The following is a 16676-nucleotide window of genomic DNA, read 5'->3' as shown; positions in this document are numbered from 1 at the left end:
TTTCCCTTTACATTCGTAACATGTTGTATACTGGTAGTATGCGGCCAGATGTCCTTCCTACCTACCCTTCCTACAGAGTTTAGGCTGTCCAGAATACACTATTGTTGATTGGATTGGATTGTTGATGCTAAGTACATTATCCTACCAGGACTCCTCTCATCCACCCTTGTTACTACTCAGGCTTTCCATGATCCTGTCTATATACCGTATTTATCACATTTGTTCTCAACATCCATAACTTTTTAAAGATAATTCTTCAACCATGTTTCTATCTCCCTCATCTCAAGCATATCCATATCAATTTAAATAATTATTGTCCATTCTTATATCTTTTCTCCTACAATCAATCTTATCCTTTCAGGTTCTTCTCTCTCACCTACTGCCGCATACATCTTCCAAAACTCCTCATAACCTTCTCAGCTCCAATACAAGAATTTCCAAGACTTCCAGTTAGGAAAGGTAGATGTTCTATTTTAACATCTAAAACTTCAAACAATATTTTTTCTATAAATTCATACTCATTCATCATCCAACTTCTCTTTTCTCCTTCCCCTAATACTGCTTTTCTTGTCAGGCATAGATTACCTGCCATTCCATCTCTCGTTTCCTCCCAACCTCCTTTCTCTTTGTGGGTCTGGTTTATTCTTCCCATTAGTCATCTTCTTCCCTTCAATCACTGCTTCCTTCCTCATTTCTCTCCTGATCTCCTCTCCTTCCCTTCTATTTTTCCTGCTGACTGGACTCTTCCTTTGTTTTTCATTCAGTAAAGCTCCTTCAGAACCACCAATCCCACCACACCTTTCTTTCCTACCTTCTTTCACCCCCTCTTTACTACCTTCATGCATCCTTCATCATACTCTTGATTTTTGCTTCTGCTCCCTGATTTGCTCCGTATCTCTTGATTCATTTTGTCTTCCATAATGGCCACTCTCTTCTCTTAAACCACCACTGATGCTGTTCTAGGTTTCAAGAACTCCCTTCTTCTTCTCCATCCCAGTGCTCGCTCTGTCAATAACTCCCCCCTCTGTGCTCCTGGCATCAATCAAAGCAGTAAAACTGGGCTTCCACCCAGTCACTACACTTGGCTTGGCTTGGCTTGGCTAAGGAGTGCTGCTGATGAGAACCTACCACAAGGATAGGTTAGTGCAGCCCATCTGAACAAGATATATGGTAGTGCCCATTAAGCACAGTCCCACTCAGTGCCAGCTCTTTCAAGTCATGGGGAGCCACTACATGGCATACATTTTTACTTCCTCTTCAGTCCCACAGCTGAGCTGTGCCTTTCTCATTTTTAATGATTCCTGTTTTTTCACCAGACTTAAATGTCTGGCAAGCACCACCAAATGGGGCCCCAAACAGTTTCATAGTTTCATAGTTGATAGTGTTGGAAGGGACCTGAATTAGTTTCTCAAGGATTCTAAGGTCTTTTTTCTCCTTTATAATGTACTGCTGTTCTTGATGCATGAAAATAAGTTAAGTTTAAAAGGAGAATCCCTTCTGTATCTTATATTTACATCTCTGGGGGGTGCATCTACACAAGACACTTAACTGTGCAGTGGCCTGATACTGCCTCACTTAAAAGGCATTTGCTAATGCCACTGCTCAGTAACTCCAGTTACTGTGCATTTATTTAGTACTTGCTCATACAAGTACTGAATAAATGCGCAGTAATGACTGTGCAGTAGCATCTTGTGTAGACTCACCCTGAGAGATGCTGTAATTTCACTCAGTTCTTTCCTTTTCTTTAATTTGCCTGGGACAAGTGGAAACACTTGTATTTTATATCCTCCTAGAGTACAATTATACATCTCTCTCTAGCCTCCTTCAAAATCTGCTGCTCTTTCTCAAAACCATGCAAACGTAGTACTATATCCCTTGGCTTGTTTGAGTTGGGGGAGTGTAGCAAGTAATATGTGCTCCGTCTACATGGATGGTTGCTTTTGTTTTCAGCTATAGGAAAGAGAGGAATTCCTGCTTTAGGTATTCTGGTGGACCTCCCTTTTCAGGGTTGCCAACTCAATTTTAATGACAATCTGCAAACTCTTTACTGACAACCAAACTTTTTTACTGACATACCTTTTATAACAATTCTGCACAATATATTAGTCTGAGTCATTTTCTAGTATCTTTAAATACAGGTAAGAGAAAAACAGTGCACCATACTGCACATGTAGACACTGACTGGGAACAAATTGCTCCTGGTGAGTCTAAGCAGCAGAGGGCCATGGGGGGAGGGGGCGGGGAGAGCTGTCCCAGCTCAGCAGCATGTTGCCTGCCAGTCATGTGGAGATTGGGATGGACCCTGACCTCCAAGTGGCTGGGAGGCAGCTGCCCACCCAGCTGGGACAGCTCCCCCCTCTCCTCCCCGTGCTGGGGGCCAACCTGATCCACCCCACCCCCAACTGGGATGGAGCTGCCTGCTAAGCCAGGACAGCTTCCCCCCACCCTCCAGAGCTTGGGGCTAAGCCTCTGTGCCCCTGCCAGCCCAGGCCTGGCTCCCAGGGGAGGTGAGCTTCCCCAGGTGCTGCAGGGCGGCAGAGCAAGGCAGGAGCAGCCCAGGCCAGGGCTGCTCCTGTAGGACTCAGTTTGCTGCCAGTGAGGGTGCATGGGTAGACATGCACCAGGGAGTGCTTTAATAAGCCTGAATTTTCTCTGCAGAAAATTCAGGTGCATTAATTGCATGTGTAGACATGCCCAGGATGGCTCAGTTCTTCTTTGTCTGTCCCTCCACATTCTTCTTCAATCAAGCTCTCATTTTCTTAGTTTTTATGGACAACTGTTTTTTTGCAGACTTTACAGACAAGGGTTTTCAGTCCTCTTATATGGACTGTTGTTGTTCGTAACCCTTTCTCTTTCACAGCTTCTGGGAGTTCTCTTAGAACGCCCTACCCTTACAGGAGTCTCTCTCCTGGCCCTTCCTGCCCGCCGGCGCGAACGCGTGCACAAACGCTCTGTTTGCGCGCTCTGTTCGCGCTGCGCAGCTCGGGAGCGCAGCTCCCTACCGGCTCAGCTATATGGGACCCGGGGGGCTTCCCCTCTGGATCTGGCTCAGCTGTGCTGGGTCCCTCCGCCCCACTTACCTTCTAAGAGTTAGAGAACTGCAGCAGAAGAAATAACATAAAAATAAGAGAACTGCTGCCACCGCTGCCGATTACGGTCTTGTGAACCCAGCATTCATTCCTGCCTGTGGCAGGGGGTCAGGCTAGATGATCTGTTCAGGTCCCTCCTGACCCTAGCTACTATGAAATACTTCTATTAAAAAGTAAGGTTTTAACCTAGAAGGTTGTTTTATTTTTGTTTTATTTTTTTAATAAAGTTGACAAATGTCCTCTTTGTTCTGGCAACCTCTTTTTCATGCTTCTTTTTTGCATCCTTCCTTTTAAGAATGCAAGTCATCTTCCAAAACAGAAGTATTCTGCAAAGTTAACAGGTGTCCCATATAGTAAAGTCCTATCCATCCCAATGGATGAGTGCACAATTCTAGTATGAGTTTGTGTGCGCTTTGACAGTATTTACCCAAGTGGCCCTTATATCTATCATCTACTTCTTGCAGTACTTTCACAGCTTATGGGTAAAGCTCCAATCAGATCTTTCTATAATAAACACAAATCACTATAACTAGCACTGTGGTGCATGTTTCAAAATAAGGTCTAGAAAAAGGTAGTATACATGAAGTGAAGCTCAATAGAAGTTCTAAAAGCTGTAATTCAGAATACATATAAACACACCGGGGGTGGTTTTCATTACAGAGAAAATTTTCCTTTGTGACGTGTCCCTGGGTGACAGAAAGCAGATCCCTTCCTAAGGTTCTTTAGCCTGAATGTTTTATAAAATCATCAAAAGCATAAGCAACATTGTTCTTGTTATTAACTACTGTGAATGAAAGCAATTGCAGACCCAAAATCTCATTCCAAAAATGGTGCAGAAAGTGAATTATTCTTGACAGATTAACTCTTCAGGAAAATACCTGATAGGTGTAAGCAAACAGAGAGGCATTTTGTACAAAAACTGAAGCCATTCGGGTTTTTTTAAATAGGATGTCACTATTGCTATTTGTTTTATGTAGAAGATCTTTGGATGCTTCAGGGATAGGTGTCAGTATAAAACACTTACATTGAACTGCACGGGTTGGGGAAGGGCAGAAGGCTTTAGCCTATTTCATTAGCAGTCAGAAATGTTCGTATGGACATCTCTAACTGTCCCTTTCAGCCAACATGTTGATCTGACCTGCATATGTACTGAGAAAATTAATTCTAACTAATGCAATGGCTCATGCTGTAAGTCCTGGTAATCTTTTATTGGCAATCTTTTACTGAACCTAGTTGGGAGAGATGTTAGGCAAGGGTACAAAGTGCCCTTCAGGCCCATAAAAATCAGAAGTCTCTAACTGAAGAGAGGGTGTTTTGTTTTTTAACTTTATTGCAATGATTTCTGAATGAATCACTAATTTTGGGAGTGGAGAAAATCACTGATCACAGCATGGTAACTCCATTTTGCTTGCATTTCAGTCTTTGATCTGTTTTATGATCACTCCTTTAGCATTGGATACTGCACTTACTAAGACATGAAACATACAGGATAAAATCTTGGGCTGAAGTCAACAGAAAAACTCCCTCTGACTTCAGTAAACTTAGGTTTTTATCTATACAAATAAAATGTTCAGGTATCTGCTTCAGGATAAGCCTTGATGTCTTTCTTAAAAGTTTAAATATTTCTAAAAGTACTGCCTAATTATGAATGCTGGAAGCATCGCATCGTAAAGCGATGAAGGCAAGCAGTCCTTGCCATCAAATTAGCCTCCTGAGACTTCAATGGGTTTCTCATTAGTAAGAATACTAAATGAAAGTAGTCCCCTTTGTAAGTAGTGTGTCAAAAAGCCAAGATTTCACTGCAGGAATGAAGCTCTTAAAAGTGGAAAACTATTGGAAACATCCCCTAGCTGAATCCTGATAACTATAAAAGCAGTCATTAATTTTGCTTCTTTTCTACCCGCAATTTTAGTGCCCTCCAACATAGCAATTTAATGATGAGTTTAATTCCAGGTAGGAGATGCCAGTTTTTACAAAGTTCTCCTGCCATCACATGGGTAACTGTTGCGCATTTTGAGCACATGGTTTATAGCGGTATGGTGTGGTTGGTTTGTCTATCTAAAAAGAAGACATGCAACACCAGCTAAAATAGCTCTACTTTTGGGGGCCAGGGTTTGAGAAACTGTGGGTTCATCTACATGTTCGTTAATGTGCCATAGTTACAGTGTATTCACTTTAGTATTTGGATAACCAAGTACTAAATCACTGTGCAGTAACTGGCGCCACTGCACAGTAGTGCTGGCACACAGGTGTTTACAGATGCTAACTGCAGAGTAGCCTAATACTAAAGCACAGTAGCGTAATTACACAGGTTTTGCCCAGCATGCTACTACACAATTAGTGTGTCTTGTGTAGATGCACCCTGCTAGGCACAGCAGTCAGCATCTTCCCCCATCCTCCCCCTGCCACACCACTGAGGGTTTTGAGAAGGTTTTTTACATCATGAGTCACCCTGGAATCTGGCATTTGTGGACACAGAGCAGCTCAGGAGTGGGTTGCACATTAAGTCGATTTACTGACCCTAAGATTGGGGCTACTGGGCACCATGTAGCCCATGGGGCACTTTGGCATCTATGGCTCGCGTTACCCTTTTACCCATGCTCTTTATCTTTGGTCATATCCTCCATGGAGGGGGGAGTGGAGAGGACACAGCAAAGTTTGGTGTTAAAGTTGCTCTGAGATTGCCCCAGATTCGGAGAACGGTCAAAGAATCCTTTGAGGTGGCTTATAGCTGCTCTGCAGTGCAAAACAACTGCAGTTGGGTTAAGATCTTCTTGTCTCACTTATGTCTTATATGCACAACATAGGTGTTTAAGAGGTTGTTGCATGTTCAAAGAAGATAAGGTTTCAGTCAAGCCTTCTGAAGGTAGAAATGCCAGAATTAAGGTTGTCTGCACATTCTTTAATTAAATGATCACATGTAATTAATTTTCAGAGAATACACCTCTTTCCTCATCCTTCTGTAATCTTGTCAGATTATTTCACCCTTCTCTTCTGCATTGAGTATAGGGGAGATCTCCTTTGTTCTGTGTCCTTATAAACTGCATAGCAGTAGCCCCTGAAAGACAGACACAGCAACTGTAGATAAGGTCCATTCAGCCACTGCAGTCCTGGGCAGTTGGGATGGCATGTGTGCAGTCATGTGTTGCTTAGGCACTGCTATGTAATGGAGCAGACTCAGTGCAAATAGTATCTTCATCAAATTTAGCTGCCAAATTCTGGAAAGTCTCTACTGAGCTTGTGGGGGTGAGATGGATAGCTGAGAATGTTAACTCATGGTAAAAGGCACATGCCTGTCACTGGAACGGTCTCCCTTCCAGATTTCAGATTCCTTCTGTAAAGCATAAAACCTTTGTTGGAATCTGATTGCCCTTGTTAGTAATTCAGCTAAAATCTGTTTATTGAATCCAAAGCGTAATAGGAGTTGTATGGTTATATTAAATGAATGTCTTAAAGTACTGTAATAAAATACCAACTATATATATTAGATGACAATGTTACAATGCTTATTAATGACTGTATAATTACAGTGGCAAGCACTTGATCAGAATAAGTGAGAGAGATTATAGCTGTCTCATGCTGGCTGGCTTTAGCAGATGAGGTTACTGTAGCAAAACGCCATCCTCCACACACACCCACAGCCCCCCGCAAGCCCCATACCCCTCAGCCCTCCACACCTCTCTAATATACGAGATACATTTTGAGGTATTATGTAATCACCTCTATATACATGATGCAAACACACACAAATCAGGACAAAAATATCTTTTAAAAATAAAATTAAAATATGTTATTGTGAATGTTTGATTTTTAGTATGTGATTTAGTTTTTTTCTGGTTCCAAGATAGCAAACCCCCTTCCCAAAAGGGCAAGGGGAGGGACTTCCGGTGGCAAAGGTCAGGGGTTCAGGGATGGGGTTTCCAGTCCCAAGATGGCAACCGCAGGCAGGGCACCTGTCATGGGGCAGGGCTACCCTTGCAGCCCTTGAGAGCTCACCAAAACTCGTTAAGCGGCCCTCCAGCTGAAATAATTGCCTGCCCCAGTTTTATCCCTCTAGGTTTCCCATTACCTCATTTCCTTCTAAGTTCCAGAAACTAATCATATTTGGCACTAAGAGAAGTGACATTTATCATGCAATCAACCCCTTAGAAGTGCTCTACAGCTGTGTCCTGGCAGAAGTCCACAGCTTCAGAGCACTTTGAAAGTGTCCCAGTGTGCAATAAATTAACCCTTATGTAATGAGGTTTAAGATGAAGGCACTCCAAAGCAGAGTATTTTCATTAAATTGTGTCTGAATGGGGCTGAGCTCATGCAGTGAAGGCTTGCCCCTGGTGCTATCTGCAGGATTGGAGGGGGAGAAGGGAGGGGAGAGAGCTCCAGGCTGGAGTTTTTTCAGCCTGCGCTGGGGCAGTGGGGTGGGGATTGGCACCCCGCCTGAGGCAGGGGGCTCCAATCCACTCTCCCCCCTCCCCTCAGCCCAGGCTGGACAAACCCCAGACCAGAGCTCCCTCCCCTCACTTCTCCCCCTCTCATCAGAGAGCACCGGAGTTGGGAAGGGGAGAGGTAGGGCTAGAGGGGAGAGGCTGTAGACATGCAGTTCCTCCTGGATCAGCTCCAGAATGGTGCTCAACCTCTTCCTCCCCGCCCCCCGCCAACCAACAAAGGTCTGTTGGGTCCGGGGGTGGGGAGGAATTACAGCAGGGAGCTGCGCACCTGTCAGTGCCCATCTAGACCCAAACTTCCCTACATAAGTGTCTTGTTGCCCCAGAACAGTGAAACCTCTTCTTACTTTTGCTGTCCAGGTTTGATGAGTTTCACCCACTTTACTCCTACATTAACATATGTATGGTTTATCATACTCCATCCTGACACATTTGTATCTTGACTGTCTCTACATTTGTCTGTCTCTCTCCATCTTTCTCTGAAATCATGGATTCCTGAAAGATTGTCATGTTTGTACCTGACACAGGCGACTAGTAAGGGGACGTGCCCCCCCGAGATTGGCCTCCGAAGGTGCTGGGGGGCCCATTGATGCACCCCAGTTCGGCACCGCTCAGGACGGGGCCAGGCATGGAGCGGATTCCCGCCGGCCCGGTTGTACGGCTGGGGTCCGCGCTCTATTTCTCTACCCAACCCAGCACTCTGGACCCTGGAGTGTCAGAGAGTACTCTGGCCAACCAGAGCATTGCCCCGCCTCCCTCCTCCGTGCGGCCCCTCCTTCCCCCTCCCTACCTATAAAGAGCATGCTCCAATCCACCAGCAGAGGTGCTGTTCCTGCTGCTGGGAGAAAGGTAAGCCTGGGGCTCTTGGGGTGGGGGCTGGCACAGGGAGGGGCAGCCCAGGGTGGCTGATGTGTCTCCCCACCGTCCCTGGTGTGCTCTGCCTCCCCAGACTCAGGAGGCACTAGTCGCCCATGGTACCTGATGTAATAAAACATCCCATCATCTATTACATAAAGTATATTTCATCATTCCTATTAGCATCTCATCAAAATAGATGTGAATGTATCTAGTAAGAGAGAGAAAATATTGTTCTGAGTAATAACAAGCTCATTTCTGTTTAAATGTCTCAAAAATTTCTGACAAATGCAAACCATGGAACATTTAGGACAAAACAGTTTGTTTTGCAAGATATAGGCAATTAAAAACAGGGTTTTATAACGGAAAGAGTTGGTCAATCTTTAAGCATAGCTGCCTGAATTTTTTTGTAATTTTTTCTTTTTAAATCACTCGGAATGTAAAATGACTTTAAATAACTTACAAAGGATAAAGCTATTGTAATCTAAGGCTACTTTATTCCTAAAGAACACACCTGCAAGGGGAGAGGAGTTTAATATGTTTTAATTTATGTATATTGGTGTTACACCTGCAGTTGTCTTATCTTGACTTATCTGAGCGTCTCCCTGGAGACATGACCTCAGAGCTGTTGTGGTTTCCCTGGTGGGCTTTTTGCAGTTATTTTTTTTAACCTTGTGATGTCTGTTTGCCTTTTCCTTACTCCCCACCCCTGAAATTGCAGAACTTAACCTAGAAGGGAATTACCTGCATCGCCTGCCAGAAGAGATCAAAACCCTGTTACATCTCAAAGCCATCAACTTGTCTAAAAACAAGTTTCGACATTTCCCTGAGCAACTTACTGCCTTGAAAACTCTGGAGACCATCAACCTTGAAGAAAATGAGATTTCAGGTAACCAATTCCAGCAGGGGAGTGTATAAGGATCAAATGCCTTTACATTAAACAACAATGAAGCACTCAGCATGTCATGGAGATCACTTAATTTTGCAGTAATCTTGTTTCTGGGTTCAAAGCAGCATTCTGGTTTCTGTTAAGGGAGGTTGAAATCTATTCTAGCAGTTTGTCCCTGTTTTTAAAAAAAGTCACAATTCTCATTTTATTTCATCATACTTCTCTCCAAAGCAACTAACTGTGATGCCACATGCTAAGGATTGTGGGCCATGTACAAACATAGTGTACAAAACAAGCATGCTACTTACTGAAATTAGTAATAGAGCTGTTCCTGCTTATGCTGTGTTTAAATTAAGTTTAAGTATTCTAGATATAAGCAGCACAAGAAGAAGAAAGCTTTAAAACAGATCTGGTTTACCTGGAGAGAGGCTCATAAGAAAATACAAACACAACATTGTCACTCAAATGTGACTCCTTTAAAAGCTGAATGGCTCAACTGGCTGGAATGGCATGATTTTCATCACAATCTATATTATTGATAAAGTGAGGGGATTATCAATATAATATTTTGTTTCACATTTGTTATGTGTACACAGCAGTCCTTCAAATATGGAAAACTAAAGACCATAAGCATTAAACAGTTAATAGAGAATAGCTGAAAATTTGATCTACCAGTTTCGTATTCTTTGTAGCACTGGCTCTCAGATTTTTTCCTACTGTGTCCCTATGTTGCCAAAAAAACACAAAAGTTACAGCCACAAATTAAGAAGGTTTTGCAAGCAAAGGAAATGACAAGCTTTCAAAGTTATCCTTACTTACAATAGTGGTAAACCTTACTTATAATCAGGGATCTCGGTTTTCCATTTGCTACGAAAAAATGTGGTAACACTCGGATTTTCTCATTTTAAGGAGCAAAACGTGGGAAACAGTGAGTTTTGCCTTGCAGGCTGGCAGAGTTCCATCCTGCCAGGGGCTGCAGGGATCAGGAGGAGGGTGGTCAGGCAGGGGGTGCCATGTGCCTGTGCCTGTGCCTGTGCCTGCACTTGGCTGCCAGGCAGTATGGAGAGCAGCTCCCACAGGTACATCAGGGAGGGGAGATTGTGGCCCCCATAGGGAAGGAGGGAGGGAGTTGGGCAGGGCTGGGGCTGGGGCTGCTGCTCAGCCCATGCGGTGAATGGGGCCTGGGGCCAGAATGCGTAGTCACAGGGCCCAGGTGGGTCGTCTGGGGGCAGCAGGGTGGCTGGGGGGGCGGGTAATGGGCACATGCCCCAAGATTTGTGCTCGGGGCAGGGATGGGCTGCCTGCTGTGGGTTCAAACTCCTGTCCTGCTGTCCTCTCCCCGGGGCTCTGTGGCCCAGCAGGTGGGACCCAGCATGGCAGGGCAGAGTGGGGCAGGGAACTTTGATACCGCCACCATAAGCCCCATGCTGCCATGCAGCCTCACTCCCTTCATGCCCAGCAATACGGACTGGCAGCATGGAGTTCTGCCCCTCGCTGCTGCTGGGCAGGCAGGGCTGTCTCACCAAGGGGTGCAGAGGGGGCTGTGAGTTGGGAGGGGCACTAGCAGGGCTGGGGGTGCTGTGGGTAGGGTACTGGCATATCAGGGCTGCTCAGTGCCACAAAACGGTGGCTGCAGCTGGACCCACATTCTGGTGAGCAAAGGGGGAGGGGGAGCTCTGATTTTCCATGATAAAAAAACCCCAAATCGAATGCCAAAATGTACAGGTATTTATAATTTATTTTATTATAGTGAATGAGGCACTGATAGGTTTCCAGATTGCTTTAAACCCCAACCTTTCACCTTTTTAAGGTGAGGACCGTGGACCAGCAAACTGCAGACCAGCAGTGACTGGCATACTCAGTATAAAAAAAGGCTGGCTGTCAGTCTGCAGTATGCCGGTCACTTCTAGTTTGCGGTTTGCCAGTCCGCGGTCACTTCCAGTCTGGCGGCCAGCCGTCCTGCAGTCTGGCAGCTGACCCCTCGTGGCCTGGTACCGGGCCACGGCCTGGTGGTTGGGAACCCCTGCTTTAAATTAGAAATATATCACTAAAATATGGTACTCAACTCATACGTATATGTGGAAAAACGCTGATTTGTGACTTTTTTTTTTTTTAATCAGAGAATTTGTGATTTTAAACAGAGAAAACCAGGATCCCTGCTTATAATAGTGGTTAAACCAGTTATTAAATTTACTTAAAATAAATCAACATTAGGGAATATACCGTACAACATGTTTTGGAGTCTAATTTCCAGTGCTTTCAAGTAGCCAGGCAGAATTCTTTCTTTAAACTGGTTCTCCTGCTGGACGGTATTATTTTGTGGCACTTCTCTTACCTCTTTAGCCTGGAATGTTTTCCCCTTTCTACACAGTGACTTTTCCCTCTACTTCTACCATCTCACTCCCTCTGCCCCTTTTTTTCTCTTGCTAGAGCCTGTTTTATCTAACCAGCATTCTTCCAGAATTGTGCTGTTGAAATTTTTAGGCTGATTTTTTTCAAAGCTATACAAGGTAATTGGACATTCAACCCCTCATTGTCACATAGGTCTCCCTAGGTGTCTATGAGATCTAGCCTTAATGTTTTTCCTTACTTTTGGCTTTACCAGGATTTTGGAGGATTCACATTTTTCTTTTGGTACTAGAAGGGGAAACTGGGGCTTTGCTCTGTCCCTACGCCCTTTTAGTTAAAGAAGAGTTTTAATGTCCTCTGGAATAAGCCATCTCCCTCCCTCCCTTGTCAGATAGACAGCTTCTATATGACTTGGTATAGGAAAAAAATGGGGAAGCTAATAGCTATATTAGTTCTACAGAGACTTCCCTCAACAAGGGATTTGGGGAGTGCATATTATCCCTTCCCCTTTGGCTCTGAACAAGGTCTTTGGGAAGGAAAGATGAATTTTAAATTGCACAGTTCTTGTGTGTGAATTAGATTTTTTAGGTTGCTTGCCAGCCAGCTGCCAATTAGATTCTTGTGCTGTTACACAAAGAGCTGTTAGAAGCACATTTTGAAAAGGGTTCATTGCAGATGGTCTTGGGGGGGGGGGGTTGTTATTTATTTAATGAGAAAGAAGGAGTATATTACTTTCTTTTCTCCTTCCCCCAATTATACAAAGGCAAAAATAATTGCAGAATTTTTCCCTGGTTGCTTGTTTGGCCAGATTCAAAATGATAATGGTGCAGAGAGTCATGAATGCCTTTAGGGTTATTCCTCATATTTCTCACCTTAGAAATTGCAAACACAGATTGGTATCAGGAGCTTCCATATGTATACAATTACTTTGCTATAATAACTAAAGTAACTAAAGCCAGAGACTGCTCATTTTAAAGAAAACTGCATATGGCCTTAGTAATACATTTGGCAGTATCGGATATAGTTTCAAAAAGAGAACCTGATGCATCGAAATACAATGCCAACTCTGCTTTAGCATATTAGTCTGGTATTTGTATTGCCATGTTTTAACTCCTAAACCTGAAGTTTTCTGCTAGCTTGGTCAGATTGTGACCCTTTTTCCCACTGGTGTGCATTAATCACAGGAAAGAGTAGTTCCATTGAAGTTCTCTGGACATCCATTTTCAACATCAGTTGTTGCTCATCAGTTGAGTAAGAGGCTCACAATCTAGCCCTGAATGTGCCAGATATCCTTCCAGGGCTACATGTTAAGTGCAAATCAAGAATATTTATAAGGGTTATATTAATTTTCCATGCCTGTTTTCTTATGTTAGGCCCATATCCAGCAAATTTGTCATTGAGGTGAAAGGGACTGTCAAACACTAATTCCTCTAGTCAGCTCTCTTAAGTTCTTTGGCTCTTTCCCCTTTCCTTCCTATGCCGCTTTCAATAAGAGATCAAAAGGAAAAAAGTACTGCACTAAAAACAAGGCTAACTTTTATGTCAACATTTGGATTTTACCTCTTCAAAATTTTAGATTATCAAACAAGAAGAAAATACAAAGATACAGGTTTGAACCTGACTGTATTAGATGTTTTCCTTTCAAATTCTATCAGATAAAGGCAACCATTTTTCTGGAAGTGGAATGATCTGAAACCTTGTCTCTCATTGTTGAGTATGGCAGAGAGTTGGTACCCAGAGTAAGCACAAACGAGTTCCAACAGCTGTCATTGAAAATGATTGAAGTGAAGCAACTTACATCATTGGTGATGCTATTAGTTATTGTCCCATCCTGCAACATCACATACTACCCTGTCCTGGGCTTCCATACAGCTCTTCTGCTGCCCCTTCTTTCCTGGCCTTGGGCCTCTAAGTGGAGAAATTACCTTAAATCAGAACATTTCATATAGGGATGCAGTGTAGTCTAAAAGAATGAAGTCCAATTACAAGTCAGGGAGCCCTGCGTTTTTCTTCCTGTTTTGCCATTCAGTCACTGTGCAGCTACTGCTCTGTCTCATTTGTAAAATGAGTGATATAACCCTTTACTGTATTGCAAGGTCAGTGTCATCAAGAAGCTGAGATTCTGTCATAGCAATGAACCTGCAAACTGTCTAGAAGCAATTAGTTGTGCACATCACCTGTGTAACAACTGCATGATCTTATCATTACCCTCTATGAAGAACTTGGGGCATTATGCTTCATTGTTTCTTGACTGAACAAAGGTGATCTTTATTGTATGCATAAATTGAGTTAATATGTTAGCAGGTTTTTCAGGAAATGCACCCAGATGTGGTCAGGGGGAGAGTATGGATTCCATTAGTGACATCTACTGGTACGTGCTTCAAGGACAATAACAAGCAGAGGAACAATCCACTTCAAAGGGCACCTCTTCTTTGCTGAGCTATTGGAATCAGCTTAACTAAACTCAAAGAACATAGACAATGGAAGTACTTAGGCAGGATTTAGTAAGAGGTAGGCTCTGTGAAAGGACTAGAGATGGTTTAAATCTCAGATGAAACACCACTCCATCTAAGATGAAACACCACTCCACCAGTCGTGTTTCCAGGATAGGATTGGCCTGCTTAGGATTTGTAGTAAAAGAAACATTCTGTTTAAAAAATCTTGTTCTCTTTTTTTATTCTTGCTGTTGAGATAAAACAGTAGTTTAAAAGAGGCTGTTTGAGGGACAGTATATTAACCACAATTTGTGCAGTTTGTGAAGTCAGAAGTTATACGAATTCCCCAAGTAAAATAAGATGTATTGGCAAAAGGACTCTAATACTTGTATTGTTTTTATATTACGGCTTTTGCCAGTATAAGAATATCAGTAAAAACCACGTGACCCAGCCAGCAGTATTAGCAGTAAAAGTTTCTAGTGTAGACTTGGAGTTGTCTGGAGGAAATGGGATACTTTGCAATAAGGTATTAAGATTATGCAAAAGAGCAAGTCTTCTCTACCACTTTGCTCAGTGTAGAAAATGAGCCTGTTCCTGAGTTCAGTTAAATGCAATTGGTTTTTCATGTGTACTTCAAGAATATGAGCCTATTCTTCTGGTAGAAAAAAATTATGGCCAAAAGCCATAGAGCCCTTGAATTTCCTCAAGGATAAATCAAGAAACAAAAGAATTCTTAGCTTTTTCTTCCTTATTCTCTTGGCTTGGCTTAGCTTGGCTTGACTTGACTTTTCAGATGCTTGGAAGGGTCTTTCATGATGTGGATGTTTTAGAAAAAATGCAGAGCAGAGGAAGATTTAAAGCTGTGCCATTGATTTAGGCAGCCAGGTGTAGCAGGACCTGCATAATGCATGGTTAAACCCTATGATGCTTTGCAGAGGTTTGTAGATTTTAAGCCTCAGCTTGACAGGTTTCACCTTCACAGGGGGCTGGCATTCTTTTAAGCTGAAAGAAATATTGGGAACATACAAGGACTGTTTCTTACAGAAAATACTTTTTCTCATTTTTAGAGTTGGGGTTCCCATCCCCTCTGAATTCATTAAATAAAATGGCATTTGCAGTGCTATCATAAAAATGGCGCTGTTTATTTTCCAGTGGTATCTGCATAGGTTAATTCTACAAGGGCCAAGAAGTCCCTATGGTAAATTTACCTTTTTGTTGTTTATTGATCAGTACTGACTCAACTCCTGCTCTTCCTTCAGCAGCTATATGGAGGTCTCCCATCCAAGCAGTGTTTCTGCTTAAGGCAGAAAATTTATCAGGCTCTTCCCCCATCCTCGGAATTTAAAAACACATCTGATTCAGACTGATTGTGATTATTAAATTGCCAAATTAACATGTTCTCCCTTTCTTAAATGGACATTGGCCTGCCAAGTTATTAAATGTGCTCATGTAGCTGTGCCTCAAAACACAAGCAGAAAAAAACAGTCACCAGTGATCTCCTTCTACTCTCCTACTCCTTGAAATACTGTAAACAGTATCCTTGTATCCTGCCAGCTGATCACAGAACAGAATGTGATCAGAACAGATTGCTAAAGTTAGGGAAAGTTAGTTTGGGTGGAGTAACTAGTTTATGCAGGCAGAACAAGGTCTTTCAAATGTCTAAACAAATAAAGTAAATAAAAGGATATAATTCTGTTCTCATCTGCATAAATCAGAACCAGGAATCATGGGCATACATGGAGCCTGTGTAGTTAAAATGGTACATATTTGGTGAAAAGAATCCAGCTAGTGATGCACAAAGAAAGATGCTTCCTGTATACGATCACTGTTACATAGTGTTTTTAATCATAGCAAAATAGGGCTGGAAGGGGCCTCAAAAGTCCAATTCCATGCTCACAGCAGGATCATACCTATCTAAACCATCCTAGTCAAGTGTTTGTATAACCTACACTTGTACTTCCAGTGATGGTGATTCCACCGCCCTTCAAGGCAATCTTTTCCAGTGCTTAACCATCCTTATAGTTAGAGAAGATTTTCTGATAATCCAACTTTGTTGAAGTTTAAGACCATAACTTCTCGTCCTGTCCTTTGTGGCTACAGAGATTAATCTGTCCCCATCTTCTTCATAATCCTCCATGAATTGGAAGATTGTTATCAAATCCCTCCCCCCGAGTCTTCTCTTCTTTAGACTAAATAGTTCCAAGTCTTTACAAGTAGGGGTGCACCGATAGAGATTTTTGGGGCTGATACTGATAGCCGATTTTTAAAGAGGCATATCGGCCAATTCCGATCTGACTTGTTATACAGCTGCATCCAGCTGGTAAGTCTGTTGTGGTGGAAGGGGGGGGGGGGCAGGAATGGGCATGGGGGGCAAATCAATGCTCCCCACAGTGTGGGAGGGAGTGGGGCTAGTAGACATGGAGCTGCAGCTCATCCAGGAGGCACAGACCGGAGGGCGGTTCCCTCTGTTATGCACACTCTGGGAGGGCATGGGGGGGGCATATGCCCCTTGGATCTGCGCAAGGTGGAAAGGACAGGCTGCAGCTGCCGGCTGGAGCCAGGGCTGCACCAGGCTCTTCTTGGCAGGGGCTGGGCTCAGGGCAGGAGGCAGTAGCAC

General features: G+C 43.3%; 1 protein-coding gene across 3 annotated transcripts in view; it reads left to right on the top strand.

Moving 5' to 3' along the window:
• LRRC20 (leucine rich repeat containing 20) overlaps window positions 1-16676 on the top strand; it is a 173236-nt gene that overhangs the window by 82652 nt on the left and 73908 nt on the right. For 2 of the 3 annotated variants that reach the window (XM_006027900.3, XM_014521924.2), the window contains exon 4: window positions 9108-9275. The exons of the other annotated variant lie outside the window; for it this stretch is intronic. In XM_006027900.3, the coding sequence (XP_006027962.1) occupies window positions 9108-9275 (168 nt within the window). The remainder of the gene's footprint in view (window positions 1-9107; window positions 9276-16676) is intronic. 3 annotated transcript variants of the gene reach the window in all.

This window comes from Alligator sinensis, unplaced genomic scaffold (genome assembly GCF_000455745.1).
Source record: "Alligator sinensis unplaced genomic scaffold, ASM45574v1 scaffold849_1, whole genome shotgun sequence".
Classification (NCBI taxonomy): domain Eukaryota; kingdom Metazoa; phylum Chordata; order Crocodylia; family Alligatoridae; genus Alligator; species Alligator sinensis.
The sequence above is the reverse complement of the archived record's forward strand: the minus strand, read 5'-3'. Positions and strand labels throughout refer to the sequence as shown.